The 16,227-nt window shown below is 36.4% G+C and overlaps 4 protein-coding genes across 4 annotated transcripts; 3 read left to right on the plus strand and 1 right to left on the minus strand.

Annotated features, from left to right (window-relative positions):
• Positions 1-370: 370 nt before the first annotated feature.
• Positions 371-1,987, plus strand: LOC104782927 (polygalacturonase-like). The gene is made up of 4 exons (XM_087509115.1): positions 371-858; positions 956-1,245; positions 1,341-1,569; positions 1,659-1,987. Exons 1-4 carry the CDS (start codon positions 412-414, stop codon positions 1,875-1,877), a joined length of 1,185 nt encoding a protein of 394 aa, XP_087365241.1. The 5' UTR covers positions 371-411; the 3' UTR covers positions 1,878-1,987.
• A 2,237-nt stretch (positions 1,988-4,224) lies between these two features.
• On the plus strand, positions 4,225-5,911 carry LOC104782928 (polygalacturonase-like). The gene is made up of 4 exons (XM_010507991.3): positions 4,225-4,707; positions 4,808-5,097; positions 5,172-5,400; positions 5,489-5,911. The coding sequence occupies exons 1-4, from the start codon at positions 4,264-4,266 to the stop codon at positions 5,705-5,707; spliced, it is 1,182 nt and encodes a 393-aa protein (XP_010506293.2). The 5' UTR covers positions 4,225-4,263; the 3' UTR covers positions 5,708-5,911.
• Positions 5,912-7,972: 2,061 nt separating this feature from the next.
• On the plus strand, positions 7,973-10,370 carry LOC104782929 (polygalacturonase-like). Its single transcript, XM_010507992.2, has 4 exons — positions 7,973-8,538; positions 9,254-9,543; positions 9,643-9,871; positions 9,973-10,370. The coding sequence occupies exons 1-4, from the start codon at positions 8,095-8,097 to the stop codon at positions 10,189-10,191; spliced, it is 1,182 nt and encodes a 393-aa protein (XP_010506294.2). The 5' UTR covers positions 7,973-8,094; the 3' UTR covers positions 10,192-10,370.
• Positions 10,371-10,526: 156 nt separating this feature from the next.
• LOC104782930 (type I inositol polyphosphate 5-phosphatase 12) lies at positions 10,527-15,853 on the minus strand. Its single transcript, XM_019245070.2, has 11 exons — positions 14,736-15,853; positions 14,390-14,642; positions 13,482-14,286; positions 13,273-13,400; positions 13,091-13,175; positions 12,788-12,953; positions 12,662-12,702; positions 12,257-12,524; positions 12,052-12,175; positions 11,604-11,964; positions 10,527-11,517 (listed from the first exon to the last, which is right to left on the minus strand). The coding sequence occupies exons 1-11, from the start codon at positions 15,589-15,591 to the stop codon at positions 10,705-10,707; spliced, it is 3,900 nt and encodes a 1,299-aa protein (XP_019100615.2). The 5' UTR covers positions 15,592-15,853; the 3' UTR covers positions 10,527-10,704.
• Positions 15,854-16,227: the final 374 nt, after the last annotated feature.

Here is a 16,227-nt window from a genome sequence, read left to right on the forward strand (position 1 = left end):
GAGTATTTCAAATCTTAAAAGGTAGAGATTAAAAGAATAAAATTAATCAATGAATCAAGTTAAAAAGGAAATCCAATAAGCATTTGCATCATGGATATTGAGAGTTATATTTTGTTTATTGCAATAATTTTCATGCATCTATAGACTAATATTCGTACAACAATAAGTTGTACACACAAGAGCCATAAGTACATTCGCATTAAAATAACATGGAATATAGGAATCAAGTAATATTTAGGTCACTTATATTTTAATGCACCGCGTCTAACGCGATTAGTCATTAATACACGGGATCGTCCGATCTAAAACAGAGTATTTTTTGTTCCCTATATATATAACCTTTCTCATTATATCATCTTAAATCATTATAATCATACAAAGCCATCACCCAAATTAGAAGAAATCTCTAAGATGGCCAATAACATCTCTTTTTCTTGTTCCATCATATTATTATCTATTATCTTCTTCTTTTTTATCAACTCATCACACGCAATGCCATCGTTTAACGTACAAAGATACGGAGCTAGAGGTGATGGAAGAACAGATGCGACCAACTCCTTTTTGACAGCTTGGTCATTAGCCTGCCGCTCACGGGCTAGGGCCATGGTCTACATTCCCCGTGGAACATATATGGTCAGAAACCTAGTCTTTTGGGGTCCTTGCAAGAACGTTATAACTTTCAAAATCGATGGAACACTCGTGGCTCCGGCAAACTACTGGAGTATAGGTAATTCCGGTTATTGGATTCTCTTTGCTAAAGTAAACCGGATCTCGGTTTATGGTGGCACCATTGATGCTAGAGGAGCTGGTTATTGGTCATGTAGAAAGAAAGGTGGACATTGTCCTCAAGGTGCAAGGGTATGTATATATGTTCATATTGAAAAGTGGATTTTGATTTGTTCGTTAACTAGCTGTTTCAATTTGATATATAAACTGAATATGGTTTCTTTTGCAGTCTATATCGTTCAGCTGGTGCAGTAACGTTCTACTAAGTGGTCTAACGTCGTTTAATAGCCAAAATATGCATGTCACGGTTCATCATTCCTCTAATGTTCGGATTCAAAACGTAAGAATTAGAGCTCCAAGTGGAAGCCCTAACACCGACGGTATTCACATCCAATCTTCTTCTGGAGTCGCTATTACTGGCGGAACCATTGCGACCGGTGATGACTGTATTGCTCTTAGTCAAGGATCTAGGAACATTTGGATCGAACGGGTGAATTGTGGACCTGGACATGGCATCAGGTAATTGAATTGAACAATATGTTATCTTCTTAAATATGATGATGTACTACCCAATTAAGACATAAAGATGGGTTTTGCTTGTAAATGTGATGCAGCATTGGGAGTCTTGGGGATTACGCTAATGAGGAAGGTGTGCAGAATGTAACCGTAACGAGCTCTGTTTTCACCAAGACGCAGAACGGAGTAAGAATAAAGACTTGGGCTAGGCCGAGCAGAGGGTTTGTGAGGAATGTTGTATTTAGGAATTTGATAATGAGGAATGTTGGTAATCCGGTGATTATTGATCAGAACTATTGTCCTAATGGAAGAGGATGTCCTCGTCAGGTGAATAATCTACTCGATTTAGCTTAACTCAAGTCTTATAATCTAGTCTTTACTTGATGATGTAATCTTTGTTATGATCGATCAAATATAGCTCCGGTGTGAAGATAAGTGGAGTGACTTTTGCAAACATAAAAGGAACATCAACAACACCAATAGCTATGAAACTGGATTGTAGTGGAAGCAATCATTGCACCGGGCTTAGGTTACAAGACATTAAGCTCACTTACATGAGAAGATCATCAGCTTCTTATTGTAGGAATGTCCATGGACGAGCCTCTGGAGTTATGGTTCCAAGGAATTGCATGTGAAACTAAAAATCCAAGATTATTAATTGGGCTTTATATACGTATGTAAACCCTAAGATTGTTGGATGTAGATATATATATTCCAAAGTGATATTTATTTGATGTTTCATAACCTTAGATTCATGCGAAATTTGAATGTGGTGAATTCTTTGGTGGGAATGAAAAAAAGAAGAAGCAATCCATGTGCTAGTACCAATTCTTCTTTACTTGAATTCTTTTCCATCTATAAAATTAGTAAAATTTGTAACGCGTTATAATAACAAGAGATTATTATTTGGGTTTAACAAATGTTTCTTCTGACAGATCCAGGTGACTCGTTGTATTTTAATGTATGGTTAAAAAAATTGGCATTACAAGAAAAGTAAAATATAACGTTAGATATTGTACTTCTCGATTCAATAATTTTTGTATCATAAGAAAAAAAAGATTACAAACAATTAAGTAATATAATTAACGGACAGATTACAATCTGCACTGTACGTAAGATTCAATATCGTGAAAGGATTGGATGACGTGTCTATATACAATTGGTCGACATTTTGACTATGTGCTACTAGTAGCGCAAGATTCGGAGGGTTTTTCTCTTTAGCCGCTGAGATCTGATCTCTCCGCTTCCGTAACCACTAACCACCCACATGTCACGTTCCAATTCCATAACATAAGGCTTGTCTATATGAATATCATATTGAATATGAATATGTTTTCCAATTTGGTTTTGTTTTGGTTTTGTCTTATTTTTTAAAAAAATTGATTATTCAAGATCTTACCAATAAGATCAACCTATATGAAACTTGAACTAATTCTTTTTTCTTCACGACTAACTAATTGTTGTACTTTTAGTAAATAAATTTATCGAATATATAGTACTATAGCTAGAAGTACGTAGCCGACACATTATATAAGGAAACGTGGATATCACATGTTAATCAGTTGTCTCTACCTTTTATAAGTTGCTTGATGAGTTCTGATTGCTTATCATTTACACGTAAGCCGTACTGTACGTATCATTTTTCTATAGTAGTTTCGTGATGAATCTATCAGCATCGGACTGGCATTATTCATATGCATTGGGTTTGATTGAACTTTGTCCTACCGGTCGATTTAACGTCTTTTGACTAATCCTAAAAGATGACAAAAAAAAAACTTAATTAGTCCACCAAGTTTTCAACTTAACCTCAATATCAGGATGAACCTAATTAAGTTTTTTTTTTTTGACAAAGACCATGCACTACAATCAGCCGAAAACAGAAACGGTTTCAACCCCTATTTACCAGAGGTGCAAAAGTCTTTGTTCCTAGTGGAAGTAAACGAAAAGAGAAGCGAATCTGTAGGGCTCTGTAGGGATATAAACTTCTCATATACTATTATTCTATATTGTCTTCGGTATAAATTTCTCCAATTTTTGGGTTCGTTCTTTTTTTGTTTTGTTTGGTCTTTCACGTCACCTTAACATAACATGTAAAACAAATCGAGAAATATGATTGACTATTAAAAGATTATTCCGTTTCGGATTTTGTGTAGAATCGATGGTATTTTGAACATATTTTCACTATTATATGCGCTTATTCGATTTCTTTCTGAGCAAGAAGCTTTTTTTGTTTGTAATTTCTAAAAAAAAAAAGCCTTTGAGAATGCTCTATCATGTCCCTTAGTTCTCTGTAAAGCTTTTAAAAATATTTTCGGTCTAAAGCTAACGTAACATGTTCGAAAATTTTAATCAGAATGTAGTTAGTAAGATTATTTTTTAGGTTCGCTGCAGAAGCCATTTAAGAATTTATAATTGAGAGTTTGCGACAAACCGTCATTGATGACGGTACAGCTCGTCATGATCCATTCAACGTTCACGTAAACCCATGTGCTAAGCTACTCTTCTAATATACAAAAAAAAAAAAAAAGAGCATTAGTAGATGAGCATGACTAATCTTCATTTTTATGTAGGTTGGCGTTACTTGTGATAAATTTACTACAAAGAACTTCACTAATATTTCTACCTGTCCATGTGTAGAGAAACAAAAAAAGTTGTCTGAATCAATGAATTAAGTTGAAAAGGTAACTCAATGGGCATTGCATTTGTATAAATTATAATGATAATGTGAAAGTTAGGGTACTTTTTTTTTTTTTTGAAACACAGTTAAGGGTACTTTTTTGTTTTGCAATAATTATTCGTACAATAATAATAAGTTGTACTCACATTATCATCAAATAATTACGGAATGAAGTAAAATATGGTCATAGTAGTCATTAAATTCACCGCATATAACGCGATTAGTCATTAATACACGGATAGTCCGATCTAAAACAAAAAAAAATTCTGCCTCCTATATATAGGGTCATGGTTTCTTCTTAAATCATACAAGCCCGAAAAAAAAATTCCAAAAAATAATCTAAGATGGCCAATAACATCTCTTTTCCTTGTGCAATCATATTATTCTCTATATTCTTTTTTCTTATGAACTCATCCAACGCAATGCAATCATTTAATGTACAAAGATACGGAGCTAGAGGTGATGGGAGAACAGACGCGACCAAACCATTTTTGACAGCTTGGTCATTAGCATGCGGCTCACGGGCTCAAGCAATGGTCTACATTCCCCGTGGAACGTACTTGGTTAGAAACCTAGTCTTTTGGGGTCCTTGCAAAAACATTATAACTTTCAAAATCGATGGAACACTCGTGGCTCCGGCGAACTATTGGAGTATTGGTAATTCCGGTTATTGGATTCTCTTTGCTAAAGTAAACCGGATCTTGGTTTACGGTGGCACCATTGATGCTAAAGGAGCTGGCTATTGGTCTTGTAGAAAGAAAGGTGGTTATTGTCCTCAAGGTGCAAGGGTATGTAAAGCTAATTTCGATTTATTCGTTAACTAGCTATATTAATTTGTTATATATATATAGATATACAGACTAATTTTTTTTATATGGTTTCTCTCAGTCTTTATCATTTAGCTGGTGCAACAATGTTCTATTAAGCGGGTTAACGTCATTGAATAGCCAGAATATACACATCACAGTTCATCATTCTTCTAATGTTCGGATTCAAAACATAAGAATTAGGGCTCCAAGTGGAAGCCCTAACACCGACGGTATCGTCGTCCAATCTTCTTCTGGAGTCACCATAAGTGGTGCAACCATAGGGACTGGTGATGACTGCATTGCTCTTACTCAAGGAGTTAAGAATGTTTGGATTGAGCGTGTGAGCTGTGGACCCGGACATGGAATCAGGTAACTAAATTTAAAACTAATCGACTGCAAATATGATGATTTCAGTTAAGTCATTAGCATAAAATGTGATGTAGCATTGGGAGTCTTGGGGACTACACTAATGAGGAAGGTGTGCAGAACATAACCGTCACGAGCTCTGTTTTCACCAAGACGCAAAATGGAGTAAGAATAAAGACTTGGGCTAAGCCGAGCACAGGGTTTGTAAAGAATGTGCAATTTCGAAATTTGATAATGAGGAACGTAGAAAATCCAGTGATCATTGATCAAAACTATTGCCCTAATAGAAACGGTTGCTCTCGTCAGGTGAGTAGCATAATCGATTTTGGCTTAGTTCTTCCATAGTTTGTTGTTAGTATGAAGGGAATCTTATTATGCTTGATAATATATATAGGGATCTGGTATAAAGATAAGTGGAGTGACTTATGCAAACATAAAGGGAACATCTACAACACCCATAGCAATGAAACTGGATTGTAGTGGAAGCAAGCCATGCACAGGGCTTAGGTTACAAAACATTAATCTTACTTACATGAGAAGATCGTCAGCTTCATATTGTAGGAACGCCCATGGACGATCCTCTGGAGTTATGGTTCCAAGGAATTGTATGTGAAATCAGAAATCCAATATTCGATTCATTGAGATTTTGCATATACATACTTAATTAGATATATTACAAGGTGATATTTGTTTCATGTTTCATAACCTTATATTCATCCAAATTTGAATGTGGTGAATGTGAATCGACTGTTTGGCTTATGAAATGCGCTTGTCACAACAATTCAAGGAAATATTATTATTTTATCTTGAAAATTAATAATTTGTTCCTTTTACTATTACAAAAAGTTGCAAGGTTTCCGGACTATTTTGTCGCTTATTAATTTATCCAACATCACTTTTTGAAGTTTTCCAACATCAGTGTTTCGTTTAAATGTTTGCAAGTTAATTTTTGTAACTAGTGATCGATTGAAACTGTTTAGGCTATATATGAGTCAAATAAAAGTCTATACAACATTCACTAGTTACACCAGCGGTCATATGTCTCATCTCACACTCTCACTACACACATACTGATACAACGTTCATAATTTACCTTTTTCTCGAACGATTTAGGTCTCTGATGCATGTGGAATCCTACGCGCAATGTAGACGCGGTAATTGCCACCGTTATGAAATCATCACATGATAATTTAGTTTAGCGCGTGGACAGTTTTTTCATAACATTGAATTTGTCATAATTTGGCTTATTATGATTTTTTTTCCCCCTTATTATGATTTTGCTTCTACCATTTCAGTTGCTAGATTACTACTACTACTAATAAACTACTAAAAACTTGTATCAAAAATATTATCTGCTTAAAGTAAAATTCATCAAACAGATCCAAGAGGGGAACGTGGGTGACACGTGATCATTATAATTTGCTTTAAAAGTTCTCATTGCTCTCTATTATTTTTAACGTTTTCTTCGTGTTCTTTACAAAAACTAGTCTCTATCGACTATCGTTTTACTTCAACTTGATCGTCTCAAGATTATATATGGCTATCCCATATGCATTTAACTAGTTTAATTCTTCCTTTGGTTTTAAACTGTTTTTTATTTATAAATTATAAAGTTATAAACTAAGCTTGAATAGTATCAGGTGTTTTACGGTTTCCTTTTTGTTGCTAAAAAAATATTAGTTATAATATCAGGTGTTTTACGGTTTACCACTTAGGCAATTACCACCAACCTTACAATTAAAAAGGATTCCAACCTATTAGGCTATTACATAATTAGCTCCCTTCATCATCTTAAAATCGTAGTCGTAGGAAAGAAATGTAGTTTCGGAGAAGAAAATTATAATTACTTTCTTTTTAATGCCTCTCTATATAGCTTTTGACAATATCTACCTTCGGTCTCAAGCCAACATGGTCGAACATTCAAATCAAAAACAAATTAAAACATCCAAATAATGATTGATTAGGTTACTTGGAGAAGAAAACCATTTAAGAATTGAGACTAACCGTCATTGATAACGGTACGGTCCATCCATCCATTTACGCAATCCCATGTGATAATTATTCTAATACATGTTGATTTTCCCAAATGACCATATATTTATGTTACGTCCCATGTTACATGTTGCTTATTACGTGATAAGTAAACATTGGTTGACTTCAGTTAATCCTTTTTTTTAAAGAGCTTTTGTTGACTAATGCTTCTCATGACCGTAGGATTCGGAGGATTTCTTGCATTTACGGCTACAATTGATTATAAGATTTCCACTGTCCACATGTCACATGCCATAAATTATGCTATTTGCTATTCATGAAACCTGGTCCAGTCTTCGGACTTCTCTCTTTCGCAATTCGTTTTTGTTTATCTTAGATAAATACTTAAAAAGTCTATTCAATGTCTATTCATGTATTCCTAGTTTTCTATTTCAAGAACTAAGATATAATAATCCCTAATTTATCGTAATAAAGAAGCCGTTAAAAAAAAAAAAAAACTTAAAAAGTATAAAATATAATTTAGCCGAAGAACGATAGAAAAGTCCACGGACACTAGCATGATTTATTTTTTTCTATTTTGCAATTACATATTTATTACTATTACATTCTCGACTTAAACTAACAAAAATATTTAAATTATAGAAGTGAACATGGATCACATGCTTACTCGTTTTTAGATGAGCATTATTTCCTTAAGACCTTCACAACTGCTTATCATCACATGCGTTTATGCGAACCGTACATATCATTCATTTGAATTTAATCAATATCAAACAATCATTAGCATTATAATTTAGAATTTTGTCAACGTATTCTTTTAAAAACAAAAAAAATATATATATTCAAACATACCACTATATATACAGTTACATATAAAATACCCACCATAACCGTCTCCGATTACTTCACCCTCACACTACACCACAAACACAAAACATAAATACTTTTAACAAAATCCCAAAATCTACAAAGATTTATCACTCTTTCTCTTTTTAAGAAACATCAAATATGGATAATAATAATAAGCTCTTAGCTGTTTTGCTAATGTTCTTGTCAAGCTTCTTGCTGATGAGATCATCAACGGCTGCTTACAACTACAATGTCGTCAACTTCGGTGCCAAACCTGACGGTCGAACGGACTCCACAAAAGCCTTCCTTGGCGCGTGGCAAGCAGCTTGCCGTTCAGCTGCATCAGTCACTGTAACGGTCCCGAGAGGGAGCTTCTTGCTCAAACCAGTGGAGTTTCGTGGTCCGTGCCGCAGTAGGATAACGTTCCAGATCTATGGAACGATTGTAGCTCCTTCGGATTACCGCGGTTTGGGAAATTCCGGTTATTGGATCTTGTTCGTGAAAGTTAACCGGATCTCGATCAATGGAGGAACGTTAGATGCTAGAGGTGCTTCTTTTTGGGCTTGTCGTAAATCCGGAAAGAGTTGTCCTGCTGGCGCCAGGGTAAGATAAACCGATTTTAACCAACTCTTTTTTATTTTTGGTTTTCTAAATTTTTGAAAAAATAGTAACAAATATTAAAAATCGAATAGGTATGATTTGGTTTGACATCGTTTCGATTTCGGTTCATCGTTTATAGTAAAATATTTGATTGATTTCTAAAGACTTTTTGTTTTACTCTAATTAAAAAAAAAGAGAATTTGTGAAAAATACTCTTTGTGGGATACACCTTTTCAAAAATACCCTTTTTTGTATATATTCATTTTTACCCTATTTTACATAATTTCAGTGTGTTAAATTAATTTTTAAATTTTTTTTTTTAGGTTTGGGTTCTCATATTACATTTAGTATATAGTTTTGAGGGGTTAGAGTTTAGTATTTAGAGTTTAGGCTTTAGAATTTAGTGATTTTATTTATAGAAAAGAAGTATTTTTGAAAATGACCTTTTAAAAAGTGACATAGGAAAAGAGGTATTTTTGAAAATACCCCTTAAAAAAATTAGTAACATATATAATATCAAATTAGTTTGTATATGGTTTTGGTGATTCAATTCAAATTTTGTTTTCATCGGATATAATATAGCACGGAATTGTAATATACTTTTAAGATTTCAATTTGTTTATTTTTACCTTTTCAGTTTGACACACGGCTTTGCATATTCTACTTTCAACTCCTAATCGATAATATTGGCGATGATGCTTTTTTTTTTTTTTTGCAGTCAATGACGTTTAACTGGGCAAACGACGTCGTAGTAACCGGTTTAACATCAATTAACAGTCAAGTAACACATTTAGTTATAAACAGATGCAACAACGTAGTCATCCGGAAAGTAAAGCTAGTGGCTCCAGACCAAAGTCCCAACACAGATGGCCTCCATGTCCAAGCTTCTGCTGGTGTTACCGTAACTGATAGCACGTTTCAGACCGGAGATGATTGTATCTCTATCGGTCCGGGAACTCGTAACCTCTACATGTCTAAGCTCAACTGCGGTCCAGGCCATGGAATTAGGTATGAAAAATTGAAGCATTTGTTCTATTTTAAAGATAACTTGGACGGCAAGATTCATATATTTTCTGAGCTACGTACTGATAATTAATCGTTTTGTAGTATTGGGAGTCTGGGAAGAGATGCAAATGAAGCTGGAGTACAGAACATAACGTTGGTAAACTCTGTTTTTACTGGATCAGACAATGGTGTTCGGATCAAAACATGGGCTAGGCAAAGTACAGGTTTTGTGAGAAACGTTTTGTTTCAGAATCTGATCATGAAAAATGTTCAGAATCCAATCATCGTCGATCAGAATTATTGCCCGAACCATCAAGGTTGTCCTAAACAGGTAAAATTAATGATCGAAATTGAAACCTAGCTACATAGTACATACATAAAGGAATTATATAATAACAATCTGATTGGTTTTGTTCATTTATATATTTGTAGGGTTCTGGAGTGAAGATTACTCAGGTTGTGTATAGAAACATTCAAGGGTCGTCGCGGACGCAACAGGCTTTAACGTTTGATTGCAGTCGCAGTAATCCGTGCCAAGCTATTAGATTGCACGATATCAAGCTAACGTTTAACGGTCGGTCAGCCACTTCGACGTGTAAAAATATTAAAGGAGTTAAGGCTGGTGTGGTGATGCCTCAAGGTTGTCTTTGATAATTCATGAATTTGAAGATGTTTGGATGACATTACACCATCGTGAACGCAGAGTATTTATTATTTGCGTTCTGTGATCGAGATGTTTTGTTTTGCGTCTTCATATATGTATGTAAATCATGACACTTTAATTTGTATCTCCTTTTTAGTACAAAATATATTGATATTAAATTATGTTTTAACGTATCGAAGCTAAAAAACATTACTCTTCAAACATTCGCTTTATGACTTATATACAAGATTTCATTTTAAAAAAATATAAAACGAATTTGAAACAAATATAAAAATGTTAATCCTAAGATCATTACTCATTAGGTAGTTAGATACTAGATTACTTTATTATGAATGTAAAATGATAATGAATGAAATTAAAGAGGGAGAAAGTGTTGGTAACTGATGTAAAATACAAACAAGCTAGTGAGCATGAACAAATTTACAGTTTTAAAAATAGGTTGGTATTTGTAATAAATTTACTCTCAAAAAATTTCCCTGATTTTTTATCAAAAGACAAAGTCAACGTTTGCTGTGGCCATTCAGGCTCTCCTCTCCCGTTGACAAGTTATCATTTTTCTTCCCACTCTGCGACATGTATGAGCTTGACAATTCTTCATCGTTCTTCTTTTGAGACTTGGAACATGAGTCTCCCTTGTTCTTCTTCTGAGACTTCGAACCGGAGTATCCATCGCCCTTCTTCTGAGACTTGGAACTGGAGTCTTTATCGCTCTTCTTCTGAGACTTGGAGCTCGAATCTCCATCGCTCTTCTTGTGAGACTTGGAGCTAGTGTCTCCATCACTCTTCTTTGAGGACTTGGAGTTGGAGTCTCCATCACCTTTCTTCTGAGACTCGGAGTTGGTGTCTTTATCACTCTTCTTCGAGGACTTGGAGTTGGAGCCTCCATCACTCTTCTTCGAAGACTTTGAGTTGGAATCTTCATCACTCTTCTTTGACGACTTCGAGTTGGAATCTCCATCACTCTTCTTCTGAGACTTGGAGCCGGAATCTCCATCACTCTTCTTACTACTCTGAGATTTAGAGTCTCCTTCATTCTTCTTCAAACTCTGGGATTTGGAATTAGATGGATTGGAGTCGATCCTAAGAGTTTTAGCCGAGAAGCAGTGACGAACATGGACCCGGTGGCACACAGTCTCAGTCGAACAACCTCCTTGTACATTCACCACAAGTATTGCTTCTTTATCCCGTGTGTCCTCACACCACCAATTCTGAGGAATTCCATCTACAAACTCTTCTAATGTATGGAATTCCTCATGGTGAACCGATACCTCCACTAAACTATCCGGTTTTATAGTTCCTGCAGCTGGCGTTACCTGAAACAAAAAGAAGCCCCTATCATCTTAACAAGGCAAGTCTTGAGAGAATTGTGACCAAGGATTGATCGTTTTAGTTTGGATACCTCGAGCCACCTTGGGAAACCGAATGAGCCTAATGGATGTAACTCAAGTGTGTCTTCGTCTTCTCTCACTGTACTCTGCCCTTCGCATAAGATCCTAAACACAGCGTTCTCCTTGACGCATTTATTGGTGATGCGAAGCACGAAGGTGTCTTGGTTCTGGAGAACGATGTTGTTGCTGCTAACAACTGTCTCTGGTACATAACGTAAGTCATCGAGCAACTCTTTGACTTTCTCGTTGGTCTTGATGATTCTACCAAACTCTTGTCTCCTAACTGATCTATCGACATGCTCTATCTTCACATGGAATTTGCAACGGACCGGTTTGTGATCACTTTCCGTCACATCCATACAAGCATCATACCTATCCATAACACGCCAGTATGGTTAAAGACTTGGAGTTTATAAAAGTGTTTGAATCTTATAACAGAATGTGTAAGGAGAATCTTACAACATAATTGAAGCAACCACAGGACAGTCTAAACTGCATTCAGATTCCGGACTCGTACGTGTGTCTCTGTATATTACTCTGTCACACCATGCAGGAATCCGCTTTTTCTCACCTGAATCGTACCCTGGAGAAGAAAGAATTGGCAAAATAAAACATCAAAACTTTTATATGCTGCAACACTTGCATACAAATGTTGGTTATGTACCTCCTAACCCAGGCCGGTGTCTTTCAAACTTATAAGTTGGAGGGAAAGTAATGATGGCTTCACGCATTCCTTGAAAAACTCTTCCAGCTTTCATCTCTGCCCTGAGCTGATCTTTTTCTCTAAGCCAATCAAAGCTTCTTTGTGAGACAAAGTCCCTAGCTTCATCATATGATATACCAAAGAGGCGGTAGTTGAAATCACCAAAAAATACAACCATGTCCGCCTCTGCTAGGTCCTGTTTTGTCTCTTCTGTGTTTACGTTTACATTCTGCAGAATGTGTGAGGAGTCTAAGGTAAGCAAAAAACTCAAACCAAAAGTAGGATAAAAAACATGACTGATCTGTAAACCATGATCATTAGCTTTGTGTTAAACTAGACATGATGAAATAACAAAAAGGGACTTACATTTGCGCTCTTTGCAGTATGAGAACCGGTAGACACACCAGCTGCAAAAGTTAAAAGTCATGAGGTATACACATGAGCTGCCTTCAAGAAAGAGAAGTGAGGTAAAAACTGGGTGTAAAGATATACCGGCTGGTGCATTATGAGCACTTGATGACCGGGTGAAAGACATTGTTTTGTAGATGTGATCAAAATCAGCATTCCTGCGGTTTACAGCTTCTAGATGTGCGGCCAAGTGACAGTTGATGAAGCACATAATCCGATCAAAGACCCTAATTCTCAAACCTACACCTCCCTAATTTGACGTGTAAAAGTAAACCAGGTAAGATGCTATATCAGAAACAAGAATGATCCACATGTTGGAGAGAAAGAAATAAAATGATAAAAGAAAATGTATTTTGTCTTAATCGGAAAAAAAAAAACATTATATACCTTGTTTCCTATTGCGCGTCCAAAACCACATGGAACCGCTGCAACATCAATATCGCCTACATGAGTTCTTAGATTCTTCCTTACCCTGAATTGATATCAAAATATATCATGACACCATCAAACTATGAAAAAAGCTTTACTTGTTTGTTGAATAAGCTATCTCATGGATTAATTCAACTCACCAAAGTGATATGAGCAAACCCGCTAATTGCCTCGATCCCATGCGTTCAAAAACTGCTTTTTCGTCTAAGGTCTTCCCTATTGTATCTATCCAGTACTGCCCTATTGTACTCCCTTCATTTCCTCCTACCTAACATAGAAACAAAATGAGGTTAAAAAAATTTTGTGAAGGAAAAAAATAGTCAGCATACTTTTTCAACTATTGTCTCACCGATTCCTTAGCAGCTGACATTGCCAAAAACCCAGCACCCATTTCTACTTCTTGTAAGCCTACGACAAGAATACCAACATCTGATGCTACAGAACCTAACCAAGACATAAGCGCGTCATGAGAAGCTTTTCCCTGGCCAACATTCCATGAACCAATCAGAATCCTAACACTGTCCGTCTGTGCATATGTCCGTTCTTTCTCAGCCAATTCCGACCTTATAATCCCGTCAAGAGGCCCAGGAGAAATCACATGCCATCCACGTATACCACCGTGAGTGGCTAAGCTGAAAATGTAGCCATCAGCTGCTGCCATCTTTATCACAGCGTTATTATGTGCAACCCATCCCGCGATTAGATTGCCTTCAAGATCAATAATCTGGATGTGACCACTAACATAACCAATGTATATTCTTTCCCCAAAAGTGCAAAAACACAAAACAGCACATTGATGGTGACGAAAGTCTTGTAAACGGTTTCCATTTCCGTCCCATTGTATAAGCAATCCATTTGTGCATCCAGTCCAAATCATGCCATCCCCGGCTAAAACCATCGCTTCTGTTCTCTTGGCATCTTCACATGACCCTCCTCCTCTTGTTGCAACCCTTCTAACAGCATCTGCAGCTCCCATTATTGCATTCCTTGAGCGTTGCAAGAATCCATGCGATTTTTCCTTTTTCGAAGTGGATGCCATTTTTGTCTTCGTCTCATCTTCTGCAGGTTGATCCTGTCCTGATGGCATTTCAACCCTGTTTTCAGTCTGACCTTCTGTATTGAACACTTTCAGTAGCTCTTTTGTACGACCATCCCTGCAACGATATTGACCCCATTAGAATATCACATCAAAAAAGACACAAAAATACCAAAACTTGCAATCGAATTTTGGGGCTCTAAGAATCAATCAATACTCACCATAAGGAGAAGGTTTGAAGCTGAGCAGCCCAAATTTTAGATCTTACATTATCAGCTAACAAACACTTGACTTCAGAGGAAGATATATTGCAAGTTCCGTTGACAGTAACTTGAGCCCTAAGATCAATCCCTGACCTTTCTACCAACAAAGCAGCCATATGTTTCTCCTCCAACCTAAGCGAAAGTGATTTCTCCATAGATTCCCAAGTCCATATCTTTATCACACCACCTTCCGAACATGACCACAAATCGCCTAGAATTTTCCAATAATAACAAGCGATAGACATCAGATTGAATTCAATACAAGAATAAAAATATGAACTTTTTTAGGTAGAAATGTATTTACCATAAGAGCTCATGATAACAGAATTGACAGGACCCTTGTGAGCTTGCCAAGAGAGACCTTCCTTGAAAGGAGAATCATCACAATCATCAACCTCATAATCCATCTTCCAAGAACGAATCTTTCCATCCTTGTGACCACTCCAAACAAGCCTATTCCCATTATCAACCATCAAACAAGTGGTGGGGGAAGTACTAGCCGACTCATGAAACGGGGCAGCATCCTCATCACCTCTCTGTACACGATCGCTTAAACCACAACCTGGCTCAAAGGCATCATCAAAGTTCCAGAACCTAACGCCACTCTCTTGTCCAGCCCACAGTTGCGTCCCAGTACAAGCAATGTTCCTCAAGAATCTCCCAACCTGAGTCTCCTTCAACGGATGTGGTCTCAACTCTAAACAAGGAGGACGCGCAGAGTGCAAAGGAGACCGCGTAGGTACTTTAAACATCCCAACGCCGCCTCCAGATGCGACGAACTCAGGGAGCGGTTGAAAATCCTCTCCGATATCAGGCTGGTGAGTGATCAAGTAATCATCAGAATCTCCAGTATCACCTCCTCCGGTGAAAGGGAAAGAAGAGGAATTGGTGGTGGCGGCGTAAGGATAGAACTCGTCATCGGAAGAATCTCCGGAGATACCGCAGCCAGAGATGATTTCAGTGATTTTAGGGATATCGTCGAGGCTGTGCTGACGCTGACGGTGGCGATGGCCTTTTTGACCGGTGGCACGGAGCTGGTGGCTATAAGAATGGATTTTGCGAGGAGGAGGAACAGAGCTCATGGCGGAGAGAGCGTCTTCGTCGTCGTTGTTGTCGTTGTCGTTGTCGGAGCAATGGTGGTGGTTGTTGTTGATATCCATGGCGGAAAGGGGGATTGAGGAGGAAAGAGAATGAGAGAAATGGGGTGTGAAGAAGATGTAAGAGAAGAGAGAAGAGAGAGATGGAGCGAAGTGTTCGGGAGAAACATGGCGACAAGAGACTTTGTTGCTTCTCTCTCTCTTTGCTACTCCATTTTTCTTGGGAGATTGATTTCTCTCTGCACTGTGCTCCTCCTTTTTCTCCTTGCCTTATTATTTCTTCTTCTTCTTCTTCTTCTTCGTTTTAATTTTTTTTTCTTTAATCAATTTGGTTTTTTTTTTTTAAGATAATACAAAAACAAAATTGATTAGTATTTTTCTTTAGAAATAAAAACAATTCATACAAAATTAATTAGTATTTATTAATTAGCAACGATAGTATTTATGATAAAAAAAAATACATATATATATATACACACATATACTAATCTCTTTAGATTATACATACACCACTTAAAATAAATTTGATCGAAAAAATTAATATGAAAAAAAAAACAAAATTAATTGTACTTTTTTATGATAAACATAATTGTTACTAATAAATCATCAACATAAAATTGATACAAAATTAATTAGTATTTACTGGTAACGTTAATGTTCATTATTAATTAAAAAATGAGATCTGTATATATATTAATC

The sequence above is a fragment of the Camelina sativa genome, chromosome 4 (assembly GCF_030686135.1).
Source record: "Camelina sativa cultivar CO46 ecotype springtype chromosome 4, ASM3068613v1".
In the NCBI taxonomy this organism is placed as follows: Eukaryota; Viridiplantae; Streptophyta; class Magnoliopsida; order Brassicales; family Brassicaceae; genus Camelina; species Camelina sativa.